This window comes from Athene noctua, chromosome 18 (genome assembly GCF_965140245.1).
Source record: "Athene noctua chromosome 18, bAthNoc1.hap1.1, whole genome shotgun sequence".
Lineage (NCBI taxonomy): Eukaryota > Metazoa > Chordata > Aves > Strigiformes > Strigidae > Athene > Athene noctua.
The window spans coordinates 14,554,553-14,571,036 of record NC_134054.1 but is presented as its reverse complement, the minus strand read 5'-3'; the positions used below and the strand labels follow the sequence as shown (position 1 = coordinate 14,571,036).

Here is a 16,484-nt window from a genome sequence, read left to right as displayed (position 1 = left end):
AGATCTGGGTTTGCGGCAGAGGCCTCTGTTCGAGTGGGAGAAACGTCTGATGGGACTGGCAGGCCTCTCAAAATGGGGAGCGTTTGGAACATGAAAGGCAGAGAACGCAAGACAAGCACCAACATATTTCTGTTCTTGTAGTCGTTTGCAAACACACCCGCCTCAGAACAGAGACTCCCCTTTGATGGTAATGGGAGGAGAAGGGAGGGATCAGGAATGTGGGACTGCAGCTGGAGAGAGGGAGAGACCATTCCTCAGGGGAGAGCAGGCAGCAGCCGCAGAAGAGCTTCGCGCCGCAGCGAAGCGCAGCTGGCGTGGACAAACCTGCCCAGGGAGCATCGCTGACATCCCTTCTGCAGAAGCGGCTGATACTGACCATGCATTTGCTTGCACTCATGTAAATGGTTGCACAACGCGTAGGCCTCGGAAAATTAGGGCCTAATTTAGAAAAATTCCATGCACTTTTGTGATAGGTCCTGCCAGGTTAGAAGGGTAGTGGTGTTTGTAAGATCCATTGTTTTAGGTGAGTAAACCACAAAATTAACAAAACTGCAGCCATTCCCTTATTTTTCATGGACTTGAGCAAACGGTCGGGTGGTGCCAGAGGAAATGAGCCATCCTGCTCGGCAAGATGGGTTTGGTACACGTTTAAGATAAAAAAGTAGCTGAAAAGTGGTGCTTCCAGCAGAACTGAAATGCAGGAAAACTCTCGGTGGAGTTTCCCTCTGATCGATCTAAGGATTACCGATACGCTCTGTGTTTGAATGACCTGGGTAGAAAAGGAAAATGGTTCTGGCTACGTTTTTTCACGCCACTAAGTTGAGAAGCTTCTCCAGTGCAGACAAGATTTAGAAAAGCAGAGAGGGAGGTGGGATTCCTCTGGGGGCTGGAGCCACGCGGAGGCAGCCCAAGTCTGGTCCTGGAGCCGTAGCCAGAATTTCCGCTGCGCGCTGGTTCCGCTGGGTGCACTGAGGGGACCCGCTGCGCCGAGGGGACCCGCTGCGCGGATCCGCTGCCTGCAGGATGACTGCGCAGGACGATGATGCCCCTGTAGACGTGCCCTGGGCTGTGACCCGCGGTGTATTTCTACTAGGAAATGGTGAAGTGCAAGTACCACTGCTGAAGTCTGGAATGCTTCTTGCAGAGCTGGTTACCTGTCTATCTAACACATCGATTCAAAGGTTAATTTCTAAAGGGCAAAGAGTGTTCAGAGGGGATATTTTCCTTGCAAGCATAGGAAAAAATATCCCTGGGAGTCAGGGATCGTTCTTTCAGCTCAGTGTGCTTCTGCAACAGTCTTTTAAAATGTGTAGCAGGGAGAAGTCTTAGAAATATTTTTAAAAGGGAACTTGGCTAGTTTGTTAGAAAAATTATACAATCTGGTTGCAAGTCGTAGCTGGAAACTGGCATCTGTAACCCAGGAAGTCATTTCCAGCACTATCCTTCTTGTACTTGTGCAATAAATACAGTTTTCCCAAGCCTCTGCAAAGCTGGCACTGCTGGGTTCATCCCCAGTGACGTCTGCTGTGTGGAAGCCAGTGGCAAAAAGGGCAAGACTGGAAGAATTCGGTACCATGTGTTTGTACTCTCCGATCTTATGACTAGATGAGACACTTTCCCTCTGAGAGGGAAAAACTGTCTCCAAAAGCATCACATGATTGAGCCAGAATGAAAATGCAGCCAAGAAGTCAAAAGCCGTAGCGGAATGTATGGACTTGCACTGCATGGCCACAGCCCGGACCTGGGCATCGGGCACGTGAGCAGTTTCAGTCCTGAGCTGGGGGTAGACCCTGTGTACCTGGTCACTGCCGGGGTCACTGCTAATGGCCAGGGCCTGAGAGAAACCAACTCTTGCCCAGAAGCCACCCTTTAGCCCTCATGGAGGACCACAGCCCCTGTCGAGTAACAGACGCCAAACCCACTGCAACAGCAAAGACCATGGACAATGAGGTTCTGCCAGTCCTGCCGGCTGGGCTGGGGCAGCTGGAAGGAGGAAGAGCTGGAGAGGGGGAAGTCACAGAAGGGCTGCTCTGGGAAAAGGCAACGTGGAGGCAGCGTCATTTCTGCGAAAACTCTGCCAGAGGGTGGTAGCAGCAGTGGGACGGCATTGCTGCTGCTTCCCCAGTCCCACAGCATCTGCTGCAGCCATGGAGCCACCGATCAAGCTTCTGTCCCCACACCAGCCCTCGCTGCTCTGCCCTCCTGGCAGCACCTCTCCCGTGGGACCCAGGCTAAAACCCTGGGCAGTCCAGGAGCCACGGTCTCCTCTGTGCCAGCCAGCATCTCGCTTTGTGAGGTGCTGTGACGGACTGTTTGGGAGCCCCTGCTCTGAGTGTGGGCGTGAGGGGTTCTCAACATTCATCTGAGCTGCAAAGCTGCCGTGCGAGTGCTGTGGCTCTGGATCTCCTTTCAGAACAAACCTTAAACCGTGCAGGCAGCGTCCTCCCTGCTCAGCAAAACAGGGTCTCAAAGGAGCAGCGACAAGCTGAGGAGATGGGTGGCAAGAAGCAGAGGGTTCTAACTCATGACCTTCTCTCTGGCATCTCCTTACACGTTTTTAGAGTGAAAAGAAAATGTGAATGCTTTGGCAGCTCATCTCTGTGCTGCTGGGAAATGAGGCTGCTGCAGTGCCCGGCAGCCCTGGGCTCCACGGGAGCCACAGACCTGCACCTGCGAGCCCATGGCATGACTGGAGGCCGCCTCCAGCAGTGCCCCCTCCTCCGGCCGTGCCCCCTTCTCCAGCCATGACCCCCTCCTCTGGCCGTGCCCCCCTCCTCTGGCTCTTTGGTTTGGGGGCCGCTGCCCTCTGCTGGCACAGCTCTGGGGGGGTCTCAGTGGCGTCACTTCCCGGGGCAACAGGGCCCGGGAGCGGGACCAGCTCTGCCCGAGCCGCCGCGTCACCGAGGGGTCACGGGGCCAGGGCCAGGGGATCGGCCTGCGCACCAGCAGCTCCCCAGCACTTGTCCTCGAGCAGGCCCCGGCGGAGCTGCGGCAGGACGGGGCAGCAGGAACACCGCGGCTGTAAACTGCGAAACTGCTCCTGCGCCTGGAGCTCGGCACAGCCGCCTCTGTCCTACAACAAGCTCCGAACAAACATCTCCTCGCTGACCCCACGCAGCCAGCGCCGGGCAGTTGCAGCCAAATGCTACAATGGGGAGTGTTGGGCAGGGGGGTTAGAGGGGCTCCTGCTAGGGCTTAAGAAGAAAAATGACGAATGTGATTTCAGCTGTGTTTGGGTGCAACAGAGCATCACTGATGGGGTGCTGAGACTGCACAGGGACAGCAAAGCAGCGTCCCCAGACCACAGGGGTGAGAGTCCAACAGCAGCAATAGCTCTGCCTGTGACACAGCCCCTCTGCTCCACAGGACGTGCCACCACACAGACACCAATACGCTGCCAAGTCTGGGAAACTTCTGCAGAGCTGAAGGATTAACATCACAGAGTCAGGAAGGGCAAGACCCCAGGGCAGAGCATGTTCACCTGGAGCTCCTTGGTTCTCCTGCTGCATTTCCTGGTTGTTGTGATGTTAATTGTGCAACTTCCACCTCAAATAAATGCAGGTTTTCTACATTTAGCACCAGAGGGTTTTTTAAGGAAAATGGGAGGGATTTCCCTGAAAGAGACACTGAGGTTACAAGAAGGTGACAAAGCTGAAGGTAGGCACATTTTATCTTAACATCCACAAAATTTGCACTTTTCTCATGCAAATCATTCTGGAAGGTTACCCCTGGCCTACAGAATGCTGTGAGCTGGAGTGCTGTAGCCTCTGCTCTTCACCATAAACCACCCTGCCTAACCCACGTCTGTCCCATTTGCGTCTGTCTTAAACCGGGGCTGGATCACAAGTGGCCTGCAGCAGCAATACCAGCTGAAATAGTTCCTGTCCACCCGCCTGGTCCCGGCTGCTCTGTCAGTGCCACTGCCGGTGGATACAAACACACACGGCTGCAGCGTCCACCAGACCACTGACGACTCCAGGTTAAAAATAATCCCTGTCAGGTGCAGGTTTTCTGCTGTTCTTTTTTAAACCTGAGATTAGCATCCTGATCCAGCTCCCAGGGCAGCTGTGAGGGCAAGATGTGTAAGAGCAAGGGAGGAGGGCAGAGGGTGGAACAAGCAGCCAGAAACCGGCCGTGCTGCGTCGCCTCCAGAGCCCGTCCTGTCCCGGCAGAGCACAGCGCAAAGGCGCGTTCCCGGCCCCTGCTGCGGCCACGCGTCCCGGCGCTGGTCCTGCCCGCCCGCAGCGCTGGCGCCAGCAGCCCCCGCAGGCAGCAAACTGCTGAGAACCGGGATTCTTCCAGGGTTCCGGGAGCTTTGAGCTGCCTGAGCTCCCCGAACCGCCCGTCGCAGTCCCCGGCCGCGGCACAAGGGCCGCGGGAGAAGGGGCAGCAGCGCCCCACACCCGGGCAGGCCGAGGCTGCCCCAGAACCACACGCTGAGATCACAGAGCCCAGCAGACACCCTCGGCTGTCAGCTCGGTGTGCAGCGACTCAGGGGTGGGTGTCCCATCGCTACATTGGCATTTGAATAAGAAACAATGATATTAAGCAATTATTATTGTCACTGAGCATGAGGGTCGATTACAACTCCCAGTGAGGAAGTGACAGACTGTGGGCATGGCTGATGACGACCTTGAACCACGCAGAGCAGTTTTAAGCCTCTGGGCTGGGCTGGCCCTTGGTCACGCTGGCTCCCTGCACCAGTGCAGAGCTGCCAGGATGATCCTGCTTCCACACTGGGACCAGCGGAGCGAGAGCTGGTCTGCAGGTGAGGCATAAGCATGAGAGAAGGGAGGAATGTTTCTACTGTGTTGTGGTTTTGATTTTTCTTATTCTGAAACTACATCAGAAATGTTCTTTGGGGCTTCTAGAGTCAGAATTAAAAGACTTCTGGGTAGAGACCAAATCTAGGGAAACACATAGCAAAAATGGCTACTGGGAAGAGCTTTGATCCAACGGGAGGGAGGGTTTGACACTGTATATTGAGATCTGTGCTCCAAAACAGAGCTACAAATATCAAAGAGATTTTTTTTTTAACAATTATATTGGGTTTCGGCATTCAGAGATACAAGAATAACTGGTTCCCATGTAAGTAAAACAGAGGCAGGGAAGAGTTTAAGGAGATAGTGAGGACTGGTGCTCAGATTCTTCACAGGCACATGCTCTCCCTAATGCTCAAAGCACAGCAGGGCCTTTCACAGCAGGTAAATATATTACAGCTCCAGATCAAATGGAGCAAAGTGAGTCAGCTTTTCTCACAGCCTCTGGCCTAAATCCTTTTACAGGGCTTGTGCTGCCTCTGGGCTTGTGCCCCCGCTCAGGGGCCTTGGGTCTGCAGGACTGAGCTCCCATCTCTGCGCGGGGCCGGGTCGCAGCCCCCTTCCACCGCTGGCCCCCGCGCTGGGGGGCGGCTGCCGGGAGAGCAGCAGCGTCCCAGCGGCCGGAGCCTTCCTGGGGGAATCGCAGAAGGATAATCAGGAGCCTCTGATGGAGCTCACAGTGTCAGTGTTAAATAACACCCGCTCACGGCAGTTGAGGGGGGCAGGACTCATTCCAGAACTATTAATATAGCCCCTATTTATACTCCTGGGTTCCTGCGAACAGCGCAGCAGAGAGCTACAGCTGCAGGGCTAAAATGGAATAAATGTCAGCCTGCGGGGAGAAAGGGACCCCTTCAGCCATCCTGTGCGAAGGGAGAGAGGGAAAGGCAGAACGCGGGCAGGTTTCAGACCTGGGGACGCGGAGCGAAGGGATCGCGGCACCGTTGCAGCAGTGGGCAGAGCCAGGCAGTAACCTCCCTGCAGCCGGCAAGTCTCCGCTGAGAGGCTGCCAGGAGGCTGCCAGGAGCACAGTCAGCGTCAGAGGCAGCACCTACCGGTACTGGCAGGGACCAGGCAGGGACCGGAGCTGCTGCTCTACGGCTCCAGACCCAGGTGTGACTCAGGACAAAGGAGCAAGAGCCTGAAGGGGCCTTTCGGGGGTCTTTCAGTGCGCTGGCTGCTGGAGTGGAAGGATGATGGAGAGCACGGGGGGGCCGTATCTGAACACAGCTGCCGTGACGTCTCCCGTGGGAATAGCTCGTTTGCTGCAGGTGACGTTTGGGTGCACCACGTTCAGCCTGGTAGCACACCAGGGGGGGTTCAGCGCAGCGTACGGCACTTTCTGCATGTTCGTCTGGACCTTCTGCTTCGCCATCACCGTCTTCATCATCACCTGCGAATTCACGCACCTGCACAGCTGCCTGAGCATCTCCTGGGGGAACTTCACCGCCGCTTTCGCCATGCTCGCCACACTCATGACCGTCACGGCCGCGGTGATCTACCCGCTCTACTTCGTGCAGCTCGGCTGTTACCCCATCGGCTGTGAGGTGAGAGACTTCCGCATCGCAGCCAGCGTCTTCGCAGGCCTCCTGTTTTTCACATACGCCGCCGAGGTGATCTTAACCAGGGCAAAACCGGGGCAAGTCACCAGCTACATGGCCACCATCTCCGGGCTCCTGAAAATTGTGCAGGCCTTCGTGGCCTGCATCATCTTCGGGGCGCTGGTGAACGACAGCCAGTACGGTAAATACGTGGCGACGCAGTGGTGCGTGGCTGTCTACAGCTTCTGCTTTGTGGTGACCGTGGTGGTGGTGGCCTTCAGCGTCACAGGTAAGACCGCCTTGCTGTGGTTCCCCTTCGAGCGCTCCGTGGTCGTCTACACCTTCGGGGCCGTGCTGCTGTACGTGAGCGCAGCGGTCATCTGGCCGGTGTTCTGCTTTGACAGCAAGTATGGGTCCCCGCGGCGCCCCGGCCTCTGCGCCAAGGGCAAGTGCCCCTGGGACAGCCAGCTGGTGATCGCCATCTTCACCTACGTGAACCTGCTGCTCTACGTGGTGGACCTGGCCTACTCCCAGCGCATCCGCTTCGTCTCGCACCTCTGAGGCGCGGCTCTGCCGCTGCGAAGGTGTCCCAGCGCTGCGGGCAACAGCAGCCGGGGACGCAGCAGGAGACGGGGGGGCAGGGGAGGGGGGCGTTGATCAGGACACCAGAACCATCAACCAAACTTCAAGGTCAAGACTGACCAGACCAGCAAATTAACCACTTGCAGCGGGTGGGCTGAGCCGGCGCTGGGAGAAGCCCCTGTCCCCTGCAGTTCCACACCCGCCTCAGCCGCCCGGTGCCAGAGCGAGGAAACGGTGCAGCCGGAAGGAGGGCAAAGGGCCTTTTGGCTCCGGGCGGCACAAATGCTGCTGCAACAGCGGGTCTGCAGGCTGCTGGGTTACCCAGCCAAATATTAGGAAAGACACCAAGGATTTTGAAACTGTTACTAGCGCTTCACTGTAATCAAGTGACTACCCAGGAAGTGGGAAAGTTAAAAGCTGCATCAAGGAACACCCGTTCTGGAGATGAAAAACAATCCCTCAGAGTTTGGGTTAGTTTGGGCTGTGTGGTGAGACATGAAATGTTTGCAAGTGTGGGAAGCTGCAGTCAGGATGTTTCTGAAAAGAACATCATAGCTGTACGAGTATTTTGAAGATTACCAGTCCTTTCCCTTCCTCTCCAATCCTTCGTTGTTTAGCACAGAAAAAGAATATCCTCAAGCATGCACCTTGAGGTGAAGCATGGGATATTCCTACTTAGCAAACACTGAGTCACTACAGAAATGAAAATCTGTGAAATTGGGGCTCTACTGCTGAGAAACAGGGTGCAGAACCAAGCCAAACTGCAAAATAACCACGTGTAGCTTGACATCCTCACTCGAGCAGGACGAGAAGGTACCTGGGCATGTGCTTTGTCCCAGTTCATACGCCACCATTTCTTTATACTGAGATCAAGAATTTTTTTCTGGAAGCTTAAATTCTGGGGGGAGGGGGGAAGGGGATGCAGAGACGAACTGATCTCATAGCGCCCTATAAAAGACCAAAGCGGGGGGGCACAGATGGAATGGGACACAATGAAACTCGCGTACGATGGTAAGAGAGCAGGAGCTGCCCCAGCCCAGATCAGGCACTGGGATTCCCGAGCTCTTTGCGTCACCAACAAGCTGCATTTCTCTGACCCATCCCTGACAAAACACCCACTTTGAAGTCCCACATCGCATAGCTCAGATTTCAAGCTTAATAGGAAGAAATGTTCTTCATTTCTGATCCAGCGAGAAACCAAAGCAGCCTGAGTACTTGTGCAGAAAGCATGCAGACTAGATAGGTTTGATTAAAATCTAAAGTAGCTGACTGTCAGAAGCAAGATTTATTTTTAAACAAATTAAAATAAAGCTGAATGGCTGACTTACATACTACATCTCCCGAGATTTGTATACTTTCATCTTGCTCTCCACACTGCTTTTATTTCAGCAGACATAGCCCTTCTGCTTTCTGCCGGAAAGCACAGCTCAATTTATTTTGATGTATGAAGCCTGAATGCAGCCCGAAAGAGTATAGACACAGACATCCAAGACCTCTGACTGACATTCTTTGTAGTGGAGTCACTCAGGAAAAAGGAAGGAAACTTGCTTGTCATCAGTGCTTTGTATGGGGTTTGAAAAGCAAAGGAAAAAATTGTTGGGACAGATTGTGTTGGATGATTCTGCTACTGAGTAAGAACCAGCCTTCAGTAGTGGGAATTATTAGCCCATGGAACAGGTCAAGAGCTGGTATCTGGTACAAAGGGAAGGCACTGAACAACCTTCCAACAGGTTTTTCTCTTCCGAGAGTCCCCATTAAGGGCAGGAAGTCTGGAAGATAATGGTGCAACAAGAGCCTGGCCAGACTGTTTGAGGGCAGGGCCCGAGGCTATCTATGATAGACATAAAAAGGGATCTTAGAGAGCTTTATTTCTTGCCACACAAACAAATTCAGGGGTTGTATAAATAAGAAATGTTAAGTTGGGAAAAGAAACCCGTTTGTATTAGAGGAAACAGCGTACAGAGAACCACTGCACACCAAGGGAACCCTGGGCATTTTAAACCCGTCAGCCTGGACAAACCGAGCTGTCACACTTGGAAATGACTTACTTTGCATTACAGAGCACTAAGGTTCAAACAGGTGTCTGTGAACCACCACAGTCTCTGTTACAAAATTCAAACCTTCAAAACCAGGAATATCGCTTCTGGGCAGCACCTTCCTGGAGACTGGGGAGCGGCTCCGAGGGAGGGGGCTGGCGGAGGCCGAGAAGGAGGTCGAGAGGGAGGTCGGGGCAGGAGCCCGCAGGCAGTGGCTGCCTGTGCCCGGAGGGACTCTGCCAGTCTGTGGGCAGGGAGCTCTGTCGGCAAGCTCTCTGGCTGTTAACACTTTTTCAGCTGTGCACTTGCTTGCTTTGTGCTGTAAAGACTTTGTACCAAGGAGCCATTCGCAGGAATAGGATAAAATCTGCCAGTGACACGAGTTGATGCAACTTATAGAGTGTAAGGACATAAAGAAAGGCCCAAGAGAAAGAGGTGACTGGGAAACAATGGGGGTAAAGTTTAGTGCCTTCACAATAAGGAGGGAATAGAATCTAACATGGAAATCATGATACCGCTGACTGGAGGAGTGGAAAGACAAGTCATTGCCAAGAACAGTGTGTTCAGATTTAGCTTTCTCATCTGCCAGCCAAAGACTGAGCAAAAAATGTTAGCATGGTCAAAATGGCAAAAAAAGATTGTGGGGACAACAATCCACTCTTTTAGGAGAAAAAAAAAAATCAAAACCTCATGCTTCAGTGGTTAAAACACTCACTAACCATTGGAAACTATGAGATTGCCCAATCTAGGACAGAGAACATCCGATATCTGCTTAATATGGTTTTACCAACCAACCCTGTCAGGATTCAGTTAATTAAAAATCCCTTTATTTCCAGAGCTCATCCTTCCCCTTAATTAACAAATCATGATTAAGTAACTTACCATAAAACAGGCTTCCTAAGACACCAATCATTCCCAATTGTTTTTTGGTAAACGGATGTCAGAATGTAGAGGCATATTTAGAATGACGGATTTGTGTTTGCAGTCGATCTGGACAGTTCCTGAAGATTCCAACCTGAAAAAAAAAATATATATATAAAAAATCTGAATCTTTAAGGGGTTGATTTTTGGTTGGTTGGGGTTTTTTTTTCCCCTCTTCTCATTCTGAACACTGGGATTCAGTGTCCCCAAAAGACAATGTTTAGGAATACTCATCCACGGGAGATACACCAAGATTTATTTCTGTCAATAAATAAGAAAAAAGCCAGAGGAAAGGAAAAGTCACACAATGTGGTACGGTCACAGTTCGGGGAAAAGCGCCCTGGCGGGTGTCTGGGTTTACGGTGACGGATCGCGCAGCGTGACCGTGACCTGGGAGCTGAGCCCCGGGTCGGGCCCACACGCACCTCGGCCGGGGCCCATCGCACCTTCTGCCGCCCCGGGTGACGGGATTTCCATCCCGGTTCAAGTGCAGGAAACTCCTTCGCCCGGGGAACCTGCGGGCGAGTCCCAGGAGCCGAGAGAGCCACCGGCCCCGACCGACGGTGGCCGAGTCGCCCCCGGTGGAATCCCCGCACCGGCGGCCCCCGGGCGGCCGCAGGCAAGGAGGGGGCGGCAGCGGGAGGAAGGGCGGGAGTACCGGGGGGGGCGGGGGTACGACAGCGCACAGCGCGGCCCGGGGGAAGCACCGACCGCGGGGACCGCGCGCCCCGGCCCGCACCTGCGGCACCCCGGCCCCGCGGCGTCCGGCCCGGGCGGGAGCGTCCCGGGAACGTCCGCGGCGGCCCGGAGGGGCCGGAGGGTGGCGGCGGCGGCCCGGAGCCCTCACGGCGGGGGGGGGGGGCGCAGGGCACGCGGCGGCGCCCGAAGCTTCCAGAACGGCGCGCGCCGCCGCCGCGCGGCTGCGGCGGGAGCACAGCGCCCCCTGGCGGCGCGGCGGCTGCCCCTCGCCGCCCCCGCAGGCGCTGAATGATGCAACACCCCGCGCCGATTGCGCCAATAGCTGGCGAGGGCCGCGCCGGTGGTCCCGCCCCTCGCCCCTGAGTGGCGGAGAGCCGGACTCGGCCCCGCCCCGCCGCCCGCCGGTTTGCTGCGCGCCGGCGCCCCGCCCCCGCGCGTCACCGCCTCCCTGCGCGGGGCGCGGCCACGTGGACGGCGGCGCGGCCGCGGGGGCTCGGGGGCCGCTCCGCTCCGCACCGCTCCGCACCGCACCATGAGCGTGGGGTTCATCGGCGCCGGGCAGCTCGCCTTCGCCCTGGCCAGGGGCTTCACGGCGGCAGGTGGGCGCGGGGCGCGGCGGCGGGCGGGCGGGCGGGGGGCGCGGGGCCGCCCGGGCTGACGCTCGGTGCCGTCCGCAGGGGTCCTGGCCGCGCACAAGATCACGGCGAGCTCCCCGGACACCGACCTGCCCACCGTCAGCGGGCTGCGGGTGAGTGCGGGCGGCGGGCGGCGGCGGCGCTCCCCCCTCGGCGGCCCGCCCCGGGTGACAGCCGTCGCGTTTGTCCCCAACCGCTGCAGAAAATGGGCGTGAACTTCACGGTGAGCAACAAGGACACGGTGAAGAGCAGCGACGTCCTCTTCCTGGCCGTGAAGCCCCCCATCATCCCCTTCATCCTCGAGGAGGTGGGCCCCGACATCGAGCCCCGCCACATCGTGGTCTCCTGCGCAGCCGGTGTCACCATCAGCTCCATCGAGAAGGTGAGGGGTGGCGGGGGCCGGGGCCTGCGCCCGCAGCCCTGCACAGCCGGGCCCCCCCGTGCCTGGGAGGCGTCCGCCGCGGAGCTGGTGCGAGGGACGGGCGTTCCTGGCGCTCCCCGGGGCTGAAGTCGCGCTCAGCCCCCTGGTTGCTTGGGGTCGCCTCTGCCTGGACTCATCAGAAGGGGCTGTAAGAGTCTGTACGTCAGCTCTGCCCTTACAGGAGGGGCTGTCAGAGCGTTTTTGTTCTGCAGAGGTGGGTCATCTCCCCTGAGTTTCTGCAGACTTGGTGCTGAGTGTCTGCCCGGTGGGGAGTTGATGTGGGAACGAGGGGTTCAGGGTATTGCTCCCGACAGCAGCTCTGCCCACTTCCCGATTTGCTGGTACTACTAAACACCCTTAAGATTCGGCCGCTCTGGCTCAGAGCAGGGAGTCTGGAGTACAGGAGCTTGTGTTGTTCTTGCCCCTGAGGAGTCCTCTCCTAAACAGCCTATGTGGTGTGCCAAACATGCACTAAAGCTCATTTTTCTCTCTTTTTTTCTTCCTTCTTTCGATCCAACAATTTCCCGCCCTAAGAAACTCTCTACCTTCTGCCCCACACCAAAAGTGATCAGGTGCATGACCAACACCCCCGTGGTTGTCCGGGAAGGTGCTACAGTCTATGCCACGGGGACTCATGCGGATGTGGAGGACGGGAAGCTCTTGGAACAGCTGATGGCCAGCGTCGGCTTCTGCACCGAGGTGGAAGAGGACCTGATCGACGCTGTGACGGGGCTCAGTGGCAGTGGCCCTGCCTATGTACGTGCTGCGTCCGCAACTCGGGACGGTCCTGGGGGAGCAGTAGGCTTTGCATGTGGTGAAAGTCTGTGCAGCTTCAGTTTGCTGTTTCTTGTTTTTCTCATCACTCACATTCGTGATGGGACACATAATCCAGGTGTCCAGTTTATAACCAGTTTGGGTCAACAACAAAAGTCTGTTACCAGTCGGATGAGTCTGAAGTCCGTAGCCAGCGTGCAGTGTCCGCGTGTCCATGTTGCAAAACGTGGGCCTGTAGTTAGTATAACCCAGAAGCTGAATTTCTGCCATTTCTGCTCCACTCCTGAGCTGGACCAGTGGAGGGAAGCCTGGCGTGACACCCATGCAGTAAAGGGGGAAGCTTTGGTCAGGCCTGTAAGCAGTAGGAGTCACAGTGTGATCCTGGGGCCCTGAATTCTCTTATTTCTGAGATTATCAGTCTTGGAGCAGAGACTTTCAGTCACCTTCTTCCTCTGTCTGGTCTCAGGCATTCACCGCCCTGGATGCTCTGGCAGATGGGGGAGTGAAGATGGGGCTTCCCCGCAGGCTGGCTGTTCGACTTGGAGCGCAGGCTTTGCTGGTCAGTATTTCCTCCTCCAGCACACATTTGAGGCTGTGCCTGTTCTGTTCAGAGTGTTCTGCACGTCACGGTTTGAAGCTTTGTCAGTCCTCTTACTGAATCTACTTGAAAAAAACACGTTTGGTTTGACTGCCCACAGGTTCCTGGGGAGGGGATGTAGGAAGTGTCCGCAGCAATCTGCTCGCGCTGGTGGTGGTGTGGGAGCTGGGGCCTGTCTCCTCCACAGGCTTTTTCAGCTCTGAAAAGTGTTTTGGCAGCTTGCTAATGGCTCTCGGGCAGGAGCTCAGCCCACTGTGAGTGTTAGGTGCTGCTCTGTGCAGGGGAGAGCAGGGGTCTGTGGCAGTTCCTCAGAGCTCTGGAGCTGGTTTCTCTTCCTCGTTACAGGGTGCTGCTAAAATGCTGTTAGAATCTGAGCAGCATCCTGGTCAGCTGAAGGACAATGTCTGCTCGCCCGGGGGAGCCACCATCCATGCCCTGCACTTCCTGGAGAGTGGGGGCTTTCGCTCGCTCCTGATCAATGCTGTGGAGGCTTCCTGCATCCGGACTAGGTGGGTGCCTTGCAAGTCCTAAAGACCCTGCAAGAGCTGCCCCCCGCGCTCTCTGTCTCTTCCCTTTGCTATGTCTTGTCTTTCTCTCCCACCACCCCATTGCAGGGAGCTGCAGCACCTGGCAGACCAAGAGAAGATCTCCCCGGCAGCCATAAAGAAGACTTTGTTGGATAAGGTGAAGCTGGAGTCTCCTTCTCTGACCATGGCCTCTGCCAGCAAAGTCAGTCTGTTCACCAGTAAGAGCCCCAGCAGCAAGAAAAACTGACCAGGCTGCTGTGGTCTGGCTGAACACCAGCGTCCTCCACGCCCTCTCTATGTCCAGGGAAGAACACTGACCCGTGGCGTCCCCACGCCCGGCTCGGGGCTGGCAGCCGCGGTACAACGGGGTCTGTAACCTCTGTGGGCCTGGTGCGGCCTGTCCCCGGCGCTGCTGGTCCCTGTTGGGCAGGGGGGATGCCACCATCAGAGCTTCCTCAGAGGCACTCTTTGTCCAGAAGCCTCATACTCCCAGGACGTGGGCAGTGTTTATGGTATCCCATGCAGAAATGCTTTCTAATTGGATTTTTAAAGAAGTTTCAGAATGTCTTTTGGTTTCCAAAAGGGGTTTGCATCCCTCTTGCCCCATCCTGCATCCGCGGTCAGAGCTCGTGTCCCGCCGCTGTCTGTTAGCTAGAGCAGGTGCTGCTGCCAGATGCAGCCCCGTGTGCCCGGGCTGTGCACGGCGTTAGGGGCTGGGCCCCAGAGCACCTCTCACAAGGGACCAAAGTGCCTCTGCCCCATCCCCGTCTGCCTTGACTTTGAAAGACAGATGGTGTGAACCTCTGGACCATGCTCCGTTTCTCTCTTGCTGCTCTCTCTGGTTTGGGGAACCGTGAACTGCTCTCGCTGTCCCTCCCTTGCTGCTAGCCTTGTTTGGGTGCTCGGGCCGGTGGGGGTGGTGTGTGCTGCTTTGCCCTGTCTCTGACAGCTCTTCCTGCTCTCCATGGGCGGAGTCTGCTCCCGCACACCCATGGATGTGTTTCAGCATCACTGCTCCCTGGTGCTGTCCTTGTTCTTTGCCCGGCTCCCGGGGCAGCTAGGAGCAGAGCTGGAGTCAAGGGCAACCTCCTCCAGAGAAAGCTTTGCCTTCTGCACCCTTCCACTCGAGCAGGGTTTGTCCCCAGGTGCTGAGCTGCGTGGCAGTGGTGCCGCTCCTTGCGTGGGGCTGTGCCTGCCCCTGGGCCGCAGGCGGGTGCCTGCTGAGGCTGCTCTGCGCCCGCTTGTGCCACCCCGCTGCGCTGTGGCGGACTGGCTGTCCCTGGTTGTCCCTCCCCGACAGGATTTCTCTCAGCAGAGCCCCCGGGCTGGTGAAACCCAGCACCGCAGCCCTCAGTGTCCCCTTATGTTGGCACAGCCATGCGTCTGGTATTTTCTGGACCGTTGCTTTTTTTCTTCCTGTTTTTCTGAAGGTGTTCCACTGCTAATGGCTAGAGGGGGAAAACACATAGAAAAGTTCAGGGCTGCTTCAAGCAGTTGCATTCCTACTTTAGAATATAAGACTAAAGGGAAACACTGAGTCACCTGGTCTGGCCTGTGGCTCAGATCTTGTCCCACCTTGCCTAGCTTGTCCTGCATGAGACGCAGGAGGAAAGTCAGTCCTTGCTTGAAACAAAAGAGGTTCAGGGGGCACTTGAGGATGCCCAGTGCCTGTCCAGCAACAAGGACTTGGTGGAGGAGGAAGACCCTTGCTGTTCTGGTCTGCAGAATTTCCCAGGTCTGACTCACATTTATGAGCAAGAAACAGCAGCGAAGTCTGGGGTGTAGGAGCAGCGGTCCCTTCGGCCCCTGAAACTCCAGTATCTGTGAGGTACAGAATCCAGGCAGGGTGGTGGTGGCAGCAGGCAGAGGGGCCCTGCTCGGCCCTTCTGCTGGGAGGCACGGCCCGAGCAGTTGCACCCCCCGTGCCCACTGGGGAGAGGGGTGAGTGGGGGCTGTGGACCCGAAGGGCAGAAGGGACCAAGGCTCTGATCAGACGGGAGGCAGTTACAGCCCGTTGTCTAGGTCAGTTAACCTTTTCTGCAGGCACTATTTTGGGAGCCAGCCCCAGGACAGCAGCAGAGAGGAGACTCCATCCACTGCTTTCTGTGATCTCCATAGCCACTGCCCCTGCTTGGCTTCCTGGCCTCTCTGCTTTTCTCCCAGAGCCTGAGTCCTGTCCGAAACCAGAAAACTGCACGAAGCATGCCAGCTGCCTGTGCCACCTGGACAGGGCTGCAGGGGAGAGCAGGCTGGAGGGGGGGAATGAATTTGGGTGGGTAACTCGTACTGTGCTCTACCTTGAGGTATACTGGGGGAGCGCTGGTAAGAGGACATTTAAAATGGGCTTATTGTCTCAGAGGGAACTCGGAGATGCAGGAAGAGTGTTTCTGTATTGATGCAGAGGCTGCCAAAAGCGCTAGTAGTGTTAAAGCATTTTTAGTGTTTAGGCTTCCAGCTGGTAGCAGGGTATGACCCTATAAGCACGACAAGGTGGTTTCTTCTTTCTTTACGTAATAAAGTGCTGCTCTGACAGAGCTATGGCTAATCCCGGCTGTCTGGACTGGGTGTATCTCTTGCCTCTGGCAGTGGCTGTTGTGTCCTTGCCTGCAGTGAGCGTGCCTGAGGGGTGCTGCAGACCCGGCTTTGGGGCTGGTTTGTCTGGGCGTGGGACTGGGAAGCCTATCAGCCCATTTCTGTCACCCCTGGTTCTGAGCAACAAAAGTTTTTCTGTGGCCTGTGCTACCAGTTTGTGGAGATTTAGAGAGGAGGAGGAAAGTCTTCTGGCTGAAATCTGACGTGAATAACTCGGGAGTATTAATCCTTCTCCCAGTGTCCTGGCCCTTTAGGCTTTCTGGTGGTTCTGCCACTGCGTAGGGGTGAGTGGGTGCTGCACGTCCCTCCATTTCCCTGCTCGGGAGCTGTGCACCCCC

General features: G+C 56.2%; 2 protein-coding genes and 1 long non-coding RNA gene across 7 annotated transcripts; 2 read left to right on the top strand and 1 right to left on the bottom strand.

Annotated features, from left to right (window-relative positions):
• Positions 1-37: 37 nt before the first annotated feature.
• Positions 38-10,753, bottom strand: LOC141967902 (uncharacterized). 2 transcript variants are annotated; one of them, XR_012634781.1, is made up of 3 exons: positions 10,640-10,753; positions 9,862-9,994; positions 38-1,162 (listed from the first exon to the last, which is right to left on the bottom strand). It is a non-coding gene; the product is annotated as an uncharacterized LOC141967902 (long non-coding RNA). The 2 variants fall into 2 exon arrangements; XR_012634782.1 differs by having other exon boundaries at positions 38-1,158.
• MYADML2 (myeloid associated differentiation marker like 2) lies at positions 5,421-8,258 on the top strand. Its single transcript, XM_074921902.1, has one exon. The coding sequence runs from the start codon at positions 6,014-6,016 to the stop codon at positions 6,920-6,922; it is 909 nt and encodes a 302-aa protein (XP_074778003.1). The 5' UTR covers positions 5,421-6,013; the 3' UTR covers positions 6,923-8,258.
• Positions 10,754-11,061: 308 nt separating the features above from the next.
• On the top strand, positions 11,062-16,099 carry PYCR1 (pyrroline-5-carboxylate reductase 1). 4 transcript variants are annotated; one of them, XR_012634780.1, is made up of 7 exons: positions 11,062-11,198; positions 11,277-11,347; positions 11,437-11,616; positions 12,190-12,411; positions 12,896-12,988; positions 13,128-13,281; positions 13,373-13,511. XR_012634780.1 is itself a non-coding variant. In XM_074922122.1 (7 exons), exons 1-7 carry the CDS (start codon positions 11,132-11,134, stop codon positions 13,799-13,801), a joined length of 957 nt encoding a protein of 318 aa, XP_074778223.1. In that variant the 5' UTR covers positions 11,062-11,131; the 3' UTR covers positions 13,802-16,099. The 4 variants fall into 4 exon arrangements, 3 of the variants coding, with proteins under 3 accessions (XP_074778223.1, XP_074778225.1, XP_074778226.1); XM_074922122.1 differs by lacking the exon at positions 13,128-13,281 and adding an exon at positions 13,642-16,099 and having other exon boundaries at positions 13,373-13,536; XM_074922124.1 differs by lacking the exons at positions 12,896-12,988; positions 13,128-13,281 and adding an exon at positions 13,642-16,099 and having other exon boundaries at positions 13,373-13,536.
• The last annotated feature ends 385 nt before the right edge of the window (positions 16,100-16,484 follow it).